A 19,640-nucleotide genomic window follows, 5' to 3' on the forward strand; every position below is an offset into this window, starting at 1 on the left:
ATGAGAGGACATAAATGTAGTAATAAGTATGAGCAAACTCATTTATCAAGGCAACTGGTTTTAATGTAACTGTAACACCGACATAGAGACATAAAACCGTCGCCAGAGTCAATTTTGCCCAGGAGCTAAGGATCTCCATGACCTTGAAACCCCGTACCCCATCCACAACACACCTCCTCTGTTCACCCCGCCCCAGCCTGACCCAGTCACATGCACTTTTAGGTAAATAAAAACCGCACGAGAGACACTATCGTTGGTTCTGCTCAGCATTTGTAGTGGAGCCTCCTCTGTGGATTCACACAAGCAAGCCTTTGTGCTCTGCTTACAACAGGCCTTCTCCTTCCCAACACGACTCACAGAAGCAGGTAGATATGCACCTCTGACTCTTCTTTCATGCAAAAACAGCAGATGCAAGCTGAGCAATGATAAGTCGTTTTTTTTTTTTATTAAAGTTACAGTAATATGGATGAATTATTCAGTATAAACCTGTTTGTTGTTTAGAATGACATGGAATTACATAGAATTCTTGCAGGCTATCACTATAATAGATGTAAAGGTGGTACTTTATGTTATAGTAATGGTGGTATTATATATAATATATATATAATAATAATAATATGGTTTTACTCTGGCTGACTAAATGTAACAAACAGCAACAGTACATGTAGAATCACCATAACAAAAAGTAACCCCCGAGCTGATGTCCGTATTTTACAACCTTTGCACCAAGAATCACCTCCACACCAGTGTAACCAGGGTAACAGGATAATATTCTCCTACTTGAGTAATATTTTACCCAGGATCATGCTTCATGCAAAAAGCAGAACATGAAATGTGCCATGCAGTTAGATAAACTGCAGGAATAGGGATCATGTCGTCATGTGTCCAGGGGTGCAGGTGTTACGTCCGTGTCTGACTCCCACAGCAAGGCTAAGGGAACAAGAGTCTTTCAGAGTCCTGTGACCCACATAGGCATGATAACTGTCTACTGTATGTGTCATACAATCAGGATTTAGAATTATATATTTTAAATACACGTTAGTCTGTTTTACTCTCTGACCTCTTTGGCCCAGGATGCGCTTGGTGTGTGCTTTGGGTCTCTTTTTGACCCTGCTGCATCTGTCTACCTCTCTGCTGCTGGGAGCCTTCAACATCAAGTCATTTGGAGACAAGAAAGCCTCCAACACAACTCTGATGAACCTCATCAGCACGGTCAGAAACTGTACAGTTATTTTTTATGCATGCAATATTCTTCTTTTTCTTACACTGTATCTCATCACAAATACCCCCATTTGAAGTATAAAGATGATATTTGAAAGGGTGCTGAGTAACATACCACAAAGTTGAGGCTACGTTTGGCCTCCTTTCCATTGTAATAAGTTGGTAGCACATTAGAAATATAAGCATGTTGTTAGATCTACTTACAATACTGTATTGTTCAGAGGATTTTGGAGATTAAAGGGGACACACAAGAGGTAGATTAAAGCTTGTAATGGAAAATTACATTGTATGTAATGATGTCTCTTTATGCAACAGTGGAAAGTTACTGTCTGTGTGCTCTTCGTCTCATGTAGTGGGAAAGTACTGAGTGTTGACTTTTACTGGGACACTGTCTGAGCAAAACAACTCTTTTTCTCACAGTCCCTGTTGTAGATTTCTATATAGTCACATTGTAATAATCTCCTGTGGAGCACTCTTCTGCAGACCTTGTGCGACTCTGTATAACCAGTGCCTCTGCTTGCAAGAATAAAATACAACAAAGACATTTCATCTGTTTGGGATCTTGATTTCAACGTTCATTAGGACTCATCTTGGAATATTGACAGAATTTCCATTACAAGCTTGGGTAGGTAACATTGGAGAGACCAGCAAGAGTAAAGGCCTTTACACACTGGGGGTGTTTTTTTCAACACGCCACTTGGCATCATGCCCCTTGGCTTCTGAAATTACCTGTTGGCCAAAGTCTCCCGTCGTGTGCTAGATTTTCTAAGGCCTGAAAACAGAGTCACAAGGAAGTGCAGAAGTCTAGTTTTCTCTCAGAACACTTGAATTACAATATGCTGAAAGGTTATTATGGGATTTTTGCCCAATGATGCCAAAAACATCCTGCCTACTACCAGTTTAAATGCTACATTCCCAGTTTGTAACGTAGGATTCTGTTTGTGTTGTCCAAGCCCGAGCTCATTTAACCCTGATGACATCACTAAGACATCATAGGGGTTGTTTTCCCGTCCAGAGCCGTATAAGACATTATACAGCTATTTTCATAGGTCGTGGGAGTACTTCCCATGACTTGTGAACTTTTGTGTGTAGAATTTAGTGGAGTGCCCCTTTACTACCTAGAACAATAGTGAGCACAGATTACGTAATTATACTGAAAAAATAGATGTTTTGCTGGTTCATGTCTTTTATTTCTATTTCTGTTTGTTTTAGGAGAACCATACTTGAATCGACAACACTAGAAACCATCCACTAATATAAAAAGACACCACTGCCACAAGAACTTTCACCAGATATGTGTTGTTTTTGTGTTTTTGTCTTTCAGATTGTCCATCGCTATGACATCATTCTGATCCAGGAAGTCCGAGACAGCGATCTGTCAGCAACCAAAAAACTCATGGAGCATGTCAACAAGTAAGACTAACCACACGGCAAACACAGTATTATTATTACACACAGAATACGGTGACCTTTTATAGAAGACTGGTTGGACAGCTCATAAATTCACATTATGATTTCAGATAAACAATATGATGCTCTTCATCTACATCCGTGTGTGTGTGTTTGTGTTTTCCCAGAGGTTCTCCTCAGTTCAGGTACATCGTCAGTGAGCCTCTGGGTCGCAGCACCTATAAGGAGAGATATCTTTTCCTCTACAGGTAAACAGAGAGAAGCCATTACAACAGTTAAACTATCTTTTGTTTCTCATTTAATGTTTGAAATGTAGTGAAGTAGAAGCATTAAGTAACAGAAAATGGAAACCCTCAAGTACTTAAAAATTGTACCGAAGCATAGCACTTGAGTACATGTACTTAGTTACTTTCCACCACTGTCGGCCAAAATGCCGAACTCAAGGCTTCAAAACGGCAGTCCACAAACCAATGGGTGACGTCACGAACTAGGTCCACTTCTTATATACAGTGTGTGGCTAGCACCTGAAGACACATGAGGCATTTTGGTCTCCCGTCGCTGTTCTCAATAAAACCAAACTCAATATAACTGTCGTCATATTTTCTCAATAGGGCTAGTTTGGGTTTAGCATCGCTGGACGATGTGGACCGACTCAAATATTCCTCCATGCTTGCCAGCTAGCTAGCAGGAATGGTTCGAGTGAAGTGACTGATTCATGACAGATTAATGTGATGTGTCACAATCATATCAGAGTTTCTATTGGCCCAAAGCAAATGTGGGTGGGAGTTTTGGACACAATATGCTTGTTTTAATTGTGTAAAAGCCCAAGAAGACACAAGACTGATAACTGACTTTTGCTCCAGTAATGCTGCAAATAGCTGACTATGAAAATAGTTGATGAACTTTACACACTGTGTGAAAATGTCTTCAAAAGTAAAGCTTTACAGGCAATGACAGATGTGGTTGAGTAGTATTTTTCCTCTCCAGGGAGCAGACGGTGTCCGTGGCTAAAAACTACACCTACGATGACGGTTGTGAGCCTTGTGGGACAGACACCTTCAGCAGAGAGCCCTTCGTCGTCATGTTCACCTCCAAACAAACCGGTAGGACCTGGAAGCCTCATACACCATTTGTAGCTATACCGATAATGCACTGCAATTCGCATATATCCCACGAAATCAATTTATATGTAATCCACGTAATCGCTAACCGAGAAGTATAAAGAGCAATAAATGGAAGAGGTATCCCGTGTGAAACCAGAAGTCAACGTTGATTTATTTGTCACGTAACTGCAGTAAGTTACACCACTTCCAGAGTTATTTTAACCCAAACCACGATCTTTTCCCAAACCCAACTTAGTAGTTTTGTTCCCTAATCCTAACTAAGTCAATCTTTTCCTAAACCTAACTAAGTAGTTTTGTTCCCTAAACCTATCTTTGTCAATCTTTTCCTAAACCTAACTAAGTAGTTTTGTTGCCTGAACCTAACCAAGCTGTTTCCTGTGAAGACGGAAGTTTATTTTGAAAAGACTATACTGTATGTAATGAGGGGAAATTGTCGGACATTTGGAGGAAAATGCACGAAAAAGGAGGAATACATTTTCGTAAGATAATCATACAAACCGTTTTGTTGCTTTTTGTTAAAATGATTGATGTCTACCATATCCAAAACTCTCAACTTGTCTCTTCTACTTCAAGCATTTCTCTCTTAATTCACTCCTTCCTCCCTCCTGTTTTCCAGCTGTGAGGAACTTTGTTCTGATCCCCCAGCACACCTCCCCAGACTCCGCTGTGAAGGAAACGGATGCTCTCCATGATGTGGTGACTGATGTCCGCAAACGCTGGAGCACCAATGTGAATATTCTCCACAAAGACACCCACTCACAAAACCAAATATTTAGTAGAACTGTTAAAAAAAAAACACGTAAAATATGAGATGGAGAGAGGTTGAACCATTTCAATTCTACCGGCAGGACATCGTGCTGCTGGGCGACTTCAACACAGGCTGCAGTTATGTATCGGGCAAAGACTGGCAGAAGATCCGTCTCTTCACGGACAAGAGTTTCCACTGGCTGATCACCGACGAGGCTGACACCACAGTGTCACACACTACCTGCCCTTATGACAGGTGGACACACGCAGACACTGTCATGGACACTTACATGTACACACACCAAGCCCCCAGGAAGAGCGCCGGTCGTTGATCCCAATTTTCGTAGTGGCCAAACGGTGGTACTACAAATTCCGTGTCCGTCACGTGATGCCATTGGGCCCAAAAATACTTTTTCCCCATAGACTTACATTGGGAAAGAGATGTCGGTAGCTCAGCAGATCATTTTTTTAGGTAAATAAACTCCACAGCATGAACACTCTAATAGCCCTTATTTAAATCATTAGGTTTTAAAAGTTGTAAAACGCACTAATAGCTGAATCCAGAGTTATTTCCCTTCCTCCGTTCATGTGAATAATGAGACCCAGACCGAGGCTGGAGCGCAAGCCGTGACGACGGCTTGACGTTGGGACCCCGTGACCGAGTCATGTGACTGGGTGGACGCTACCGCGCATGTCCGATTGGCCCAATGGATGCGGAAGGTCGCCAAAAGATCTGGGTACTTTTCCAGATGGAAGTGGAGCCATTTTGTCTTCATGCGCCACTGAGCAACTCTCATAGGAATGAACGGCGCCCCGCCTCCAACGCTGTATCCAGTTCTCTTAATACATCCATGACACACTGACTCTTAATTCCTCCCCTCTTCCTGTATTTGCAGGATTGTGGTCACTACTGACATGATGAGGGGAGTGGTGCCCGGCAGTGCTGAGGTCTACAACTACATGGTGGACTTGAATCTCAGCCACAGTCTGGTAAAAACAACTTTAATTCTCCTCTATAATATAATTCACTTCAGTTGCAAGGTACAAAACCGCTGAGTCTATTGAGAGTAACTTAACACCGGCTGAAGATCTTGTTTCTGTTTGACCTTTTAAGTTTTTACCTTGCAGCAGTGATGTAGAAGTGTAGTGACGGCATGGTCAGTGCACAGTGACAAAGTGAAGAAGTGTACGTAGTCACCGTGATGTCACCCATTGGTTTGTGGACTGCGGTTTTTAAGGCTCGAGTTTGGCATTTTGGTCGTCGCCATCGTGAAATCTGGCTGTCGCCATGTTGTTTTTTTTGCAACCAGAAGTGACACGAGAGGGTGGAGCTAAGTACAACTGAACGCTGAATAGAGAGGCGAAGTCCCTCCCCTTACGGTGGACCCCATGGGACCTTATTTCAGAAAAAATAAACTCATGTTTACAATGTTTACTGAGGTAATAATAGTAAGATAATAATATAAACATTTTCTCATAGACTTTTATACAATCAGACTTCTTTTTGCAACCAGAGGAGTCGCCCCTTGCTGGACATTAGAAAGAATGCAAGTTTAAGGCACTTCCGTATTAGCTTCACTTCTCAGACCCGGAGGTAGCCCACTTGGTGAAATACGTATTTTGATGACCTATATTGAGTTTTACAGTAGCCTACATAATAAGACATATTGTACAAAGAAAACACCTGATTTCTGTTTAACTGAGGCAATCTGTATGCCAAGCTAGACTAACAACTTGTACCATGGGGAAATCCACTACAAAGTTTTCTCTATCTCTCTCAGGCATTGGCTGTCAGTGACCATTTCCCTGTGGAGGTGACGCTGATACCTGCTGCCTGAATCATGAAACCTGCAACCAGCCTACAGACCTCCAGGCTGAATCTGAATTATGATTGCTCAGTGGGGGAATTCTCTGCAACCATGCAGCATTGAATTTACAAGACCAAATTAAACAAATCTGCCAAATGATTTCATGCAAACTTGCTTCTTGGAACAGGCATGTGAAAAGAGGAGTCAAATCTCTTATTTAAGTGTATTAAAGATTAGAAGCATGAAAAAAAGCCCCTTGTAAGCATTTGATAAGAGATTTTTTTTATATATTTGGAAATCTATTTCTACTGAAGGGCAATGTTTATCTAGGGAACTGGGCCGATTCTCAAAGGACACACTGACAATTTTAAAACATTTGGTCCATTCACCTTTATTGTATCAAGAGCAGTACAATTTACATGTGCAGGAATTCAAAATGTTTGCACTAAAACTAAAGCTATTTTCATATTATCATGGTACCTGCAGTAGCAGTAGACTATATTTTTCAGTGTGACCATGAAGATGAGAGGACTTATTATGCTAATTTGCAGGTGCAAACTTGTATTTGGGGTTTCTACCAGAACATGTTTACATGATTTAATGTTCAAAAAACGATTTACTTTTCTCATACCGGCTGTCACCCTCTGTCTGAAATGCTCTGTATTGCCCTGCCCCCACCCCGTCCCCTCCTGAAAAGCCCAGTCTGCCCGGATTGGTGAGCTGGCCCACTCTGTTGTGATTGGTCAACCGAACAAAACTCTTTGGACTTCAGCTCCGCTCTAACTCGCTTTGTTTGAGGGCGTGCCAAACTAGCCGATATAGCAAAGTGTGTTACTTGGTGATATCACCACGTTACTGAAGAAAAGACGGGACTTCAAGCGAGGCCTTTCAGGCTCCCTTTGGTGTGGACTTTGTAACATTGCAGACCTTTTATTTACATGCACAAAAAACTATATAACCCACTAAAGGAAAGGGAAAAAGCATAATAGGTCCCCTTTAAGATAAAGTATACAGCCAAAAATTAAAGTGACAGTGATTTTGACACCTTCAACTCATTCTTTAATCACATCATTAAATCCTCTGACCACATACAGTAAATACACCCATTTATTCAGAGATCACAAAAGGCTTTTCCCACTGTGGGCTGTTCAAATGCACCCAAGGACACTTCCATTAGTTGTTATGGTTCTTGAAGGTACAGTAAAGCTAGGCACTTGTTGGAGACCTGTCTGTGGCAATAACTGACTGTTCACTAAACCCCTCCCCCAAACAGCAATTGTCCAATCATAGCTCAACAATCATAGGTTGCTTTTCCAAAACCAAGAACACATAAGCTGAGAAGTGTAATGAATGGATTTAAATAGCGGTTTGTAACAACTTCATAAATTTACTATAATAATGTTAGAGCCAAAATATTTTTTTTGTTATTGTGGTTAAAAACATAAATGTGGGCGCCTGGGTTAGCTCAGTTGGTAGAGCGGGCGTCCATGTATTAAGGCTTGGTCCTGACCGCGGCGGCCCGGGTTCAAATCCGGCCTGTGGCCCTTTCCGCATCCACTCTCTCTCTCCCCCCTTTCAAGACTCTATCCACTGTCCTGTCATAAAAAAAATGGAAAATGCCCCCAAAAAAATAACTTTAAAAAAAAACAAAAACATAAATGTAATTTATGGTGTCATTTGATTGCTGCTAGACCGTCCCATTAATACAGGTGTGGGCTTCCTTTGTATGTGTCAAGCGGGAGAGCAAATCGTTTTTTTGACCACCGTAAAATTTTGTTTTTGAAAGGCTAAACGCCAACAGATATGGACTGCAGCAGAATATTTTGTTAGATTTTGCTTCCAAGTAGCAAAAAATGTATATCTTTTTAAACAGTTTTATATACAGACTTTTGTTTAAATTATCCAGCAATTGTGTTATTCTGATTTTAGTTATACATGAGCAAACCTAAGTTTGACAACCTCAGAGCAGACAAATGCTGGCGCCCCCCTAAGGAGGGGACATGTTAGCATGTCCTTAGTTTACAAAAATATTCTCCGATTGAGCGGAAGGTTTGAAAGTACATTGTAATTTACTGATGTTACTTTAACTAAAGTACGTAGAAATTTGGATAGAAAACATGGATTTGTCACTGAATCATTGGTGACAATCCTGGGTATCTCTCCGCCAAACTTCCTGGTTGAACACTGTCATGAAGGTGAGCTGGTATTCAAGTATCTTAGCACAGTTGACACCAATAAGCACATGACACTGACGTCAGATGTGTTTTCAACTAACCTCACAAACTCCCCCTGGATACGTGTATATCCATGTCATTTTCTACGTTTCCCTCTGTCCTCTAGCGCCTTCTCTTTTTAAGCATCTCCATATACATGCCGAGCGACTTCTGAATGGATTCCTTGGTGATGAAGTCGACAAAATCTTTGATGTCATCCTCCCTGTTGGATGTTAGCTTGTCGATGGTTGGCTTCCTCATCATGGACTTGGTGATCTGTCTGGCGTGGTCTGTAAAGTCAACAGATGAACAATTAGCTCCAAAAGTGGAGTGAAGGTTTTCTGCCCCTGCATTAATGCTGGTACTGGTAATTTCATTGGTAGCGCCAATAGGTAGTAGGGCTGTAAATCACCAGTTTCAATAATACGTTATTTGCCGAGTCTGCCATGATACGATTTCGATTCGATTAATTTCAGGGCAGTTTGGTTTTCCGACGTATCTGGGACTTCCACAACATTTACAAAGCACAATAGTGGTTATCTTGGCCATGTTTGATGAAACGTTGTTGGTATCTATATGGAGGGAAACCCCTCCTCCTCTTAGGCATGTCTAGCGAAAATTTGCTTCGCATTACTCGTTTTTCCGTGTGAACAAACACTGAAGCTAAAGAACCACAGGTGGAAGAGTATAAAAATGTAGCTGCACTGGCCAGTTCACTGATCATGTATGCTATAACAGCTGTCAATATACCTGGAATAGCCAACCACTTGGTCATGGCCTGCATGGCTGTGGTGAGGACCTGGTCTTCAGGTACCACCTCGTCCACCATTCCTATCTTCAGGGCCTCAGACGGGTTGTAGAGCAGCCCCAACTGCAGAGCCAACTCTGTGTTTCGGTGGCCCACTGTGTTCGTCATGGTGTCCTTAAACCTGCAGACAATCAGGTGACACAGTGCAAGGGATCAGCAGAGTTGTTTGATTAACTGTACATAACAACCGTAGACTGTATGAAATATGGATGCAGTCTCCGTGACGTCACCCATAGGTTTCTGAAGAGCCGTTGTGAAGCTCAAAGTGGGTGGCTCCAGCCGTCGCCATCTTAGGTGTGACAAAACAGGCTAAAGGCCTTTGCACACCAAGTCTGTTTTTTTTTTTGTCTGAAATTGCTGCACGTTTAAATATGAATATGACCTCACGTTGTGTCAATCAAGTTGACACACCGACTCTGAAACTTTCGTTAGTCATTAAAGTTTTCGGAACAGGTTTGATTTTCTGCGTTTTTCCGCATCCGTCAAAAGGCAAAAGAGGGTTGTTTGATCACTCAGAGCCACCGTCCGTGCAAAGGTCATCATCCAAAATGGAATCCGATAAACATTTTCACTTTGTCTGGTCGTGTCTAGAAGGTAACCCGCAAATTGCGAAATCTGGCAAAAACTTGCTAGGGCTGTCAATCGATTAAAATATTTAATCGTGATTAATCACAAGATTGTCCAAAGTTAATTGCGATTAATCGCAAATTAATCACACATTTTTTATCTGTTCAAAATGTACCTTAAAGGGAGATTTGTCAAGTATTTAAAACTGTTATCATCATGGGAGTGGGAAAATGTGCTTGTTTTATGCAAATGTATGTATATATTTATTATTGGAAATCAATTAACAACACAAAACAATGACAAATATTGTCCAGAAACCCTCACGGGTACTGCATTTAACATAAAAAATGTGCTCAAATCATAACATGGCAAACTGCAGCCCAACAGGCAACAACAGCTGTCAGTGTGTCAGTGTGTTGACTTGACTATGACTTGCCCCAAAACTGCATGTGATAATCATAAAGTGGGCATGTCTGTAAAGGGGAGACTCGTGGGTACCCATAGAACCCATTTTCATTCACATATCTTGAGGTCAGAGGTCAAGGGACCCCTTTGAAAATGGACATGACAGTTATTCCTGGTACCGATGGATTCCTTAGATTTTCTAGTTCCATATGATACCAGTATCTTCACTCTAGCTTTAAAACTGAGCCCACTACAACCTACAAATCGCAAGTTGCGTTAAAGTGTTATTATTGTGAATAACTTTGACAGCCCTACTTCGTGCTAATGTCATTCATTCATTAGTACTCAGAATTTTTGCAAGAAATAGAATAATTAAATGCATCGGACTCAATGTGCAAGGTTTCTGTGCCTAATGTTTTTTATCAGATGACGGATTAAAAAAAACGCATATGAAAAATATGGACTTGGTGTGCAGAGACCTTAACTAATCCAAAAATGGGCGGATCGTTGGGTCGACGCAGCAGAGCAGATAGCTAGCATCTAGCAACCTGGTACGGAACCCACCTGTCACTCAGAACAGCCATGCCCTCAATTATACCTAACTTTAAGGCTTAATAGATTAATTAATAATTAAACGGTGAGTTGTTTAAAAATTCACCCCCGTACAGTTATCATGAACGGGGAAATTAGCTATAGAGACAAAACAGTTTTTTTGTACCAGGCTGTAAACATGTTTATTTCTGATGTAAAGTTGAGCATTTTAACACGGGGCTCTATGGGGATTGACTCGCTTCTAGAGCCAGCCTCTCGTGGCCATTCGAAAAAACTGAAGTTTTTTTACACCAAAAATACCAATAACAAAACATTATCATCATCCTCATGAACATAACCACAACAGTCATCTGTGTTGTCATACTTATAACTCCTTACCAAAACGGCGCTACGATGCCCAGCTGCGTCTCATTAAGGCCGATGCGGTAACGTGGGTTGTCCGCCATGATCCTGTAGTCACACGTAAGAGACATAAGACAGCCCCCTGCAGGACTGGAACCCTGTGGAAGGAGTGACGCAGCCATTTTATTATTTTTCTGCTGATGATGTTTGAGTTGTTCTTCAACCACAGTGACTACCAGAGGGTTGGTGGGTGGGTAGGTTTAAACAGTACGTACATTGATTGCAGCTATAGTGACCATGTTGGAGCTGTAGAGCTTCAGCCACATCTCCTGAACGGCTCTCCGGAACTCCCCACAGCGCTCTGGACTCTTCCCGTACATCTCCATGATGTCCAGCCCGGCTGAGAATACCTTGGGCTGGCTCTGGATTTAAACGACAAACACACACTCAGGGTAAACGGTCAATGTTTGCTGCAATATATAAAAATTAGTTTTTGTCTTTTCTAGGAGGGTACGGGGGTTTAGGGGGAGATAGCAGGTCAGCAGTAGATGTCACATAGAAGTGGTGTACATCATCTGAAAGCTGGGAACCTGAAGATTGATTTCAGATGCAGCTCAGAACATTGTTCTAGTTATAAATCATAAATAACCATGGATCAATTAATTAAAACAAATTGTGAAAGTGTATAAGGGCTTGGACCATTATGATAGAAGTATATGATGGTCATCCCCATGCTCTATTATGTCTCATAAGTTGTTGCAGCAATTTTTGGGTTGACACCATTTATTACACCGATTTGGTGCTTAATTTAACCAGTTTTTTACCACTCGAGAAATGATAAAAATGATCAATAATCCCTCCAAAATACCACATTAAGACACCAAAACCTTGAGGAACACCATAGAAAAAGCATTTTTTCGGCGATTAGATGGCGAGCACTACTGTTTGGTAAACTGCTCAGAAACCCCCTTATTGTCAATCTACCTAGGAAGGCCATAAATCCTTTGAATGCCGTAGGTCTGTAGTTTGTGGCTGTAAAGTTTCATGAGGCAGTGATTATCCTAGAGGTCACCATAGGTTATTCTATAAAGTGACGTCAAATTCTTAAAAAATGGTCTCACTACAATGAAATGTCTACTATGGGGATTAACATCATCACATATGAATACAGTTGGGATCATTGAATCCACAATAGTCTCAGATTTACAGAGATACCCAATTTATGTATTTACAAGACTGTTCAGGGACCCCAGTATGCAGAAATATTCAGATACACCATTTTTAGAATAGGCGAAAATAACACTATATTATACTGCAAGCAAAAAACTGCATGTGATTATCATAAAGTGGGCATGTCTGTAAAGGGGAGACTTGTGGGTACCCATAGAACCTATTTTCATTCACTTATCTTCAGGTCATATAGGTCACATAGGTCTTATTCTTGAGGTCAAAGGTCAAGGGACCCCTGTGAAAATGGCCACGCCAACATTTACACTAAGTTTTGAGCGTCATTTAGCAATGTGACGTGGTTGGTACCACGATGAGGTTATACAGTACCGAGGTGAGGATGAGGCCTCGGCAGCTTTTGTCCATCTCCAGCTTCTCTACACCAATGCACAACTCCGTGATGAAATCTAAACTGAGGCTGTTGACCGGGGGACTCTGCATGCGCATCACAGCCACACCTACAGAGAGACAGAGACGCTCATCTTTTACCTCAATGCTTTGACAAAAAATCCATCTCAAGAGGAAAAGAAATGATATGAAGGGGTAGAAATGATAACAGGGAACTTGAAGTCTCAGCTCTAATTGTGTTTTATAATATGTAATTTACATTTCCCTGTCGCCGGCTGTCTCTTGGTAGGTTCAGTCAAAAACAGAGAGACATGAACGGCTCAGACTCTCCTGGGAGCCTTTACACAGGTTTGTCCCCCGTAATGATGTCACCCTGAATTACAATCAAATTAAGCCAAGTTCACATTACACAACTTGTTGTCTTGTAATCGGGAGTCTTGAAGTCGTCGTGGTTTTCACACTACGTGACTGACCGGCATCAGGGCATCACACACTACAAGATCTTTCACCAGGAGGAATCCCTGATGAGATCTCCAAACAACGTTTTGTCACGATAACACAGGCAAGAAGTGACAGAGTTTATATGATTATTGATGTTGTCGTTGGCACCCGTGTTCACATCATATTAGCCGATTTCCACACGTCTTTACTGTTTATAGTTCCCTCTATGTGCAACAACAAATTTGATCTGATTTGCAAATGTAACACAAACAGTAAAGTTCCTTTTGTTACAGGCGACCCCTCCTCCAGGTTTCCCCTCAACCCATGTCTAGCGCTCTCATTGGATGTAGTTCCCCGACAGGTCCAGATATTTAGCATGCAAGACAAAGAGTATAGAAGCAAACAGGCGAAAAAAAAGTTTAATAAATAAATAAGTAAATAGTTATAACAATACGCATATTTATAATATTTTATCATTGTTCAACACAGGCCATTTCGGTAGGGACTTTAAGTTTAAGTTTAAGATGATTGCATTGCCCATATTTTTGAAGAAACTATATTCAAGTCGACTCATTCCCTCTCGGTTGTGTGCAGCCAGCGAGGTATATTTATTTTGTGTTTCGTCTCGTCGCACATATTTACCAGTTCTGTTTACAGTTTGTGTGTGACGCGCTGTGTTTGCTCTGTGCATTGTAATGTATTTTGAACAGTTCGGCGGTGGATTTGATGACGGTGATGTTGATGAGGTGCAGGAATAAATCCAACAGTAACAGAAGAACCACGGTGTCGTATATTTCCTGGAGGGAGTGATAGTGTGAACTAGGCATTAGCAGTTGTTCTCCCCCTGATCAAAGAGACAGGAACAAAAGTGGCTCCAGCATTTTCAGCACATACAGTAAGTTGTACTGATCTATTTACCCGTGCTTTGGTCAAAATCCACTTCTATCTTAGGAGAGGTGAAGTTGTTCCTCCGCTGAGCGACGAGGACAGGAGACACACATACTCTGCCATGACTGCTGCAGGAAGACCGCTGGGAAAGTAGAGCTGCACACACACACACACACACACACGCACACATACACACACACAGTGTTAGTGGCTGGGAGGTAGATCTGTTAAATGCAGTACATATCCACTATATCTAGTACATATCTGCAAATCAGAAAAATCTAAACTTACAATTATAACAACTTACAGTTTAGTTATGGATTGATGGCACATACTGATCAAGCTTCTAAGAATTACACTTGAGAATGATGGAGTAAAAAGGTTTTACTAACAGGACAGAAAGACCCAGTAACTTTATAGGAGCAGCTCTGGGTGATAAGATTAACCATATGGATGGTCAGAGGAGGAAAAACCCTTCATCTGCCATATTGTTCATTCTTAAATAATAATAATAATAATAATAAACATTTTGTACTACTTTTATATTCGTAATTTAATTTAATTTTAAATAAATTACATTGTATTTGTGTGAAATCTTGAATGTCTTCAGTAGCAATTAATATGTTAAATGAACTAATATATTTCTAACATATAGATACATATAATAGAAAAGTGGTTGGAAGGAAACATGAGGAAAACTAAACTGGAGCAGGAAAGAAATTCTGCGGCTGGTTGACGAGAAACATCAGAGAAACAGATAGTAAAGGGAATTTACTAGCACACTGACAAGTGCAAGATGTATAGAAAGTGATAGCAAACAAATTACATATAAGCTTTATTCTTGGTTTTGCACCCTTTATAAATGGAAGGAAAAAAGTGCAAAACTGTCATCTGTCTGTCCTGTGACAGCCAGAGGCCTGCTGGCAATTTGTAATATTCAAGACACTCCATTGGAATAAAAGGTTCATACACATGCAGACATACCGGACAAGTTGCACTTGCTCCTCAATGCAGCTCTCAATGCCATGTTGTCCTGCTCAGACTCTGGATGGAGACGGGAGACAGTAGAGGGATAGCAGCCGACAGCACACTGCTACTTCCACCAATAGCAAGACTGCATCACAATTGTTCTCTTATACATCCATCATCACAATGGGCGGGATCAGCTTCTTCTTCTTTAGCTTTGTTCAAATATTACTAAGGCGAGGGGTGTGAAAATGTGCCGGTGTTTGACTACCTGGGAATGAGAATGGGCTGTGCACTCTGCTTATTGGCTGTGGAGCCCAAAGACTGTTTACTGACCCTCAGAAACGTCCCAAACACTCCTGAAGTGTATTGCTGCCACACCAGGAAAAAAAAAAAAACGGATCACGTTATGATGTGAAAAGTTTCTTGTTATAACAAGAAGTTTTTCACGCTATAAGAAGATATTTTCACATTATTACAACATACAAACTTTATACAATATACTATTTATCTCGTCATAACACAAAACTTTTTATGTTACAAAATTATAACTTATTGTTATAACATAAAACGTTTCACGTTATAACGTGATCATCACCGCCCTCTCCCACCTGGAAGGAAGGGACACCTATGTGAGGATGCTGTTCATGGATTACAGCTCAGCGTTCAACACCATAGTGCCCTCCAGGCTCGTCACTAAGCTCAAGGATCTGGGCCTGAACACACCACTGTGTGACTGGATCCTGGACTTTCTGACGGGACGCCCCCAGGTGGTGAGAATCAACAACCTCACCTCGACTTCACTGACTCTGAGCACAGGAGCACCTCAGGGCTGTGTTCTCAGCCCCCTCCTGTACTCCCTCTACACCCACGACTGTGTGTCAACAAGAGCTTCAAACACCATCGTGAAGTTTGCGGACGACACAGCAGTTGTGGGGTTGATCTCCCATGGCGACGAGACGGCCTACAGGGAGGAGGTGACCATCCTGGAACAGTGGTGTCAGAACAACCACCTCTCCCTGAACATCTCAAAGACCAAGGAGGTCATCGTGGATTACAGGAGGGGGGGTTGCACTCACCCCCCAGTCACCATCAACGGCACAGCGGTGGAGAGGGTGGACACCTTTAAATACCTGGGTGTCAACATCCATAAGGACTTGACATGGGCCACCCACACCACCACTGTAGTCAGGAAGGCCCAGCAGAGACTGTACGCTCTGAGGCGACTCAAGACTTTCAGGCTGAAACCGCAAATCCTCAGGGACTTCTACCGGGGCACCATAGAGAGCCTCCTGACAGGCTGCTTCACCACCTGGTGCGGCAGCTGCACCAACGTGGACCGTAAGGCGCTGGAAAGGGTGGTGCGCTCGGCCCAACACATCACCGGGTGCGAGCTGCCCAGCCTGCAGGAGCTTTACACCCAGCGGTGCCTCAGGAAGTCCCAGAGGGTCATTAAGGACACGACACACCCCCACAACAGCCTGTTCTCCCTCCTGCCCTCTGGTAGAAGATACAGGACCCCCAGGACTCACACCAGCAGACTGAGGAACAGTTTTTTCCCCCAGGCCATCAGACTTTTAAATCTATAATTAATTTGACACATTCTTACACAAAGATATATCTTATACTGTATATACTGTATATATTCTTAATACATATGTTCTTAATATGCCTGTATATGTTCTTAATATGCCCTTGTATAAAGTATTTCCTTTTATAATTGTGATGCAAATGTAAATGTAACGTAAATGTAAATGTAATATAATTTATTATTTTAATGGAGCTTCCCAGCAAAAAGTATTTCACACGTTTGTACCTGTACAACCGGCGTGACAATAAACATCTTGAATCTTGAATCACTTACAGTATATTGTTAAAACATTAAACATTTCACGTTATAACAATATGATACTGATCCATTTTTTTTTTTTGGTGTGGCAGCAATACACTGCTGAACACAGCAAAACTAGAATTACCGCCTTGCGGTCGTATGCCTCCGCCAACCAGTGAAGTTACAGTTTACATCCACGTCTGTCCAAAATCTCATCACTTCAACATTTAGTCCTGTTAGACATTTATGTGAAATTGTCACAATTAGCATATGAGTTCTTGAGTTATGGCCAAAAATGTGTTTTGTGAGGTCACAATGACCTTGACCTTTGACCACCAAAGTCAAATGAGGTCATCCTTAAGTCCAATTGGACATTTGTGCCAAATTTAAAGAAATTCCCTCCAGGCGATCCTGAGATATCGCGTTCACGAGAATGGTCCGGACGGACGTACATACAGGACGGACGGACACGGTTGTCGCAGGTGCGGGGGCATAATAAGAATAAAAGAGAAAATCCAGGCAGAGCGCAGGGTCTCTGCAGATACAGACACCACTACACACTTCTAGTGGCTCGTGAATGATGATTGAGAGGGATTATTTTAGTATGGAGTTTATACATTGTTTTTTTATTTTTATAAAATTCCTGCGTAATATACCTTTAAGTGGGAATGTACGGTACCGTAGGAATAGAAATGCAGGACTTTTACTTGTAATGGAGTATGTTTATATTGCCGTATCGGTTTTACTTATTTAAAGCATCTGAATACTTCCTCCACCACTCACTGTTGCTACAGTATATATTAAAGCAGGGGTTCTCAAACTTTTTGGGGCTAGGGACCCCTTTACAGGGGAGAACATTTTCAAAGGACCCCCTCTTAATCATAACAACGATTAAGCATAATGCTTACTACCATTTGTACTCCTAGACGCCATTGGAACTATTTGTATTCTAAAACTTTTCAACCTTAATACTTCAGACCTGTTTCATAGTGATAAACAGAAACACATTTGAATCATGTTAAGATCAGATAAATTAGATACTCCTTTATTAGTCCCACAGAGGGGATAACTTGCAATGTTATTGAATGTTAATACCAATTATATACCTTTTAAACAGAGGGTGATTTTATTCAAATTGCATTTGGACTCAACTTGACATCATTTATAGCCTACATTTCAAGTAATTCATCTTAAAAGCTTTTAGAAAATGAACAGTAGCAAGGCATAGTCCTAATAATTCTAGATATTTGAATTGACCAGTCTAAAGCTGACTTTCAGTTAGTGCTTCAACTTTAAAATAATGACATTATTGCTGTGTGTCACAATCATATCAGAGTTTCTATTGGCCCAAAGCTAACGTGGGTGGGAGTAATGGACACAAAATGCTTGTTTTATTGCTGCAAATGGTCCCCATCTGGAGATATGCATTTTTTCATGACACAGCACAATTTTATGATTTATAGCAAATTATTTAGTGAACCCCTTGACAGATTGCTAAGGATCCCTGGGGGTCACCGGACCCCACTTTGAGAATCACTGTATTAAAGAACTCTTATTATGACATTGAAATTAGTTAGCAAGGTGAAAAGGTAATTTTATACTGTTGGTAAACATTTATTCCTATAAAGTGGCGTAATGTGAAATAGCTTAAGTATACAGGAAAGCGCAGACCATAAAATATGAGACGGAGAGGAAGAGAAAGGGAGAGATAAGAGGGGAGATAAGAGGGGAGAGAGTGAGGGGAGAGATAGATGTGTGGGTGTGTGTGTGTGTGTGTGTGTGTGTAAGTCACAGTAAAGCACAAGTGTGTGATTGCAGCAGAGAGATACACCAGGCGCTGAATCTCCCCTCAATCCGTGAGTATATTATTTTACCTTAAATTACATTTCACATGATATATATATATATATATATTATAGCTGTAACCACTAATGTACAGTTTTTAGGTGCAGATTGTTTTGTGGATGATGTAATAATGACAAGTTGACTTTTAAATTGGTTAATTCGTATTGATATTAATGGTTTCAGTGATAAAAATAAATAAATAACAAAAGTAATAAGGAATAGGGATGCACCGATCCAGCTTTTTCAGTCCCAATACTGATAGCAATGCCTGAGCTTTGGGTAACAGCCGATACCGAGGCCAGTGTTTAATTGATAAGCTGTATGTCTCGCTGTGTGGAAGTGACTATGTGATCATTCTTTTATGTGTAAGGCAACATCAGGCTGGACTTAAACGTCACTTTCTTAACTTTGTAAAACAAAATGTGACCAATGAATACATGGATAACATGACATCAATTTAGTGAATTGTTTTTTATTATTAAAATAATAAATTGTACACCAACAACTTGGTAAAAAAAATCTTCAAAATTAACAGAAATTATAAGTAAACTGTTTTAATGCAAAAATAAATGTTATCAAAACTTAAACAGGAATTTAAATTCCAGTATATAATGTTTATAGTATATAATCTGCCCCATTGTCACCAATACCCGATTCAGCTAATTAAATAGCAATTAAATCTTTGATAAATGGACCTTGTTTATATTGAAGATCCCCCATGTGTACAACAATTTTTGGTTAATTTTTTGGGGATCTTTTGGGGACAACATAAACATGACATAAACAGTATGTAGTGTTGATTTAACTGCCTCAAAGTGCACATCCTCTATGCATGCCTGCATGTGTGTTTATTCATATATGCAGAGTAATATTACATGCAATTGTTGTGTGATTTCT

General features: G+C 40.9%; 2 protein-coding genes across 2 annotated transcripts; one reads left to right on the forward strand and one right to left on the reverse strand.

The window, feature by feature from the left end:
• The first annotated feature begins 228 nt into the window (after positions 1 to 228).
• Positions 229 to 6,469, forward strand: dnase1 (deoxyribonuclease I). Its single transcript, XM_074655184.1, has 9 exons — positions 229 to 365; positions 1,074 to 1,212; positions 2,546 to 2,634; positions 2,799 to 2,879; positions 3,619 to 3,734; positions 4,372 to 4,484; positions 4,604 to 4,758; positions 5,399 to 5,492; positions 6,284 to 6,469. The coding sequence occupies exons 2-9, from the start codon at positions 1,075 to 1,077 to the stop codon at positions 6,338 to 6,340; spliced, it is 843 nt and encodes a 280-aa protein (XP_074511285.1). The 5' UTR covers positions 229 to 365; position 1,074; the 3' UTR covers positions 6,341 to 6,469.
• LOC141780092 (enoyl-CoA delta isomerase 1, mitochondrial-like) lies at positions 495 to 15,217 on the reverse strand. Its single transcript, XM_074655181.1, has 8 exons — positions 15,086 to 15,217; positions 14,132 to 14,257; positions 12,755 to 12,882; positions 11,473 to 11,619; positions 11,234 to 11,355; positions 9,274 to 9,452; positions 8,075 to 8,813; positions 495 to 636 (listed from the first exon to the last, which is right to left on the reverse strand). Exons 1-7 carry the CDS (start codon positions 15,126 to 15,128, stop codon positions 8,647 to 8,649), a joined length of 912 nt encoding a protein of 303 aa, XP_074511282.1. The 5' UTR covers positions 15,129 to 15,217; the 3' UTR covers positions 495 to 636; positions 8,075 to 8,646.
• Positions 15,218 to 19,640: the final 4,423 nt, after the last annotated feature.

Source organism: Sebastes fasciatus, chromosome 13 (genome assembly GCF_043250625.1).
Source record: "Sebastes fasciatus isolate fSebFas1 chromosome 13, fSebFas1.pri, whole genome shotgun sequence".
NCBI classification, from domain to species: Eukaryota; Metazoa; Chordata; class Actinopteri; order Perciformes; family Sebastidae; genus Sebastes; species Sebastes fasciatus.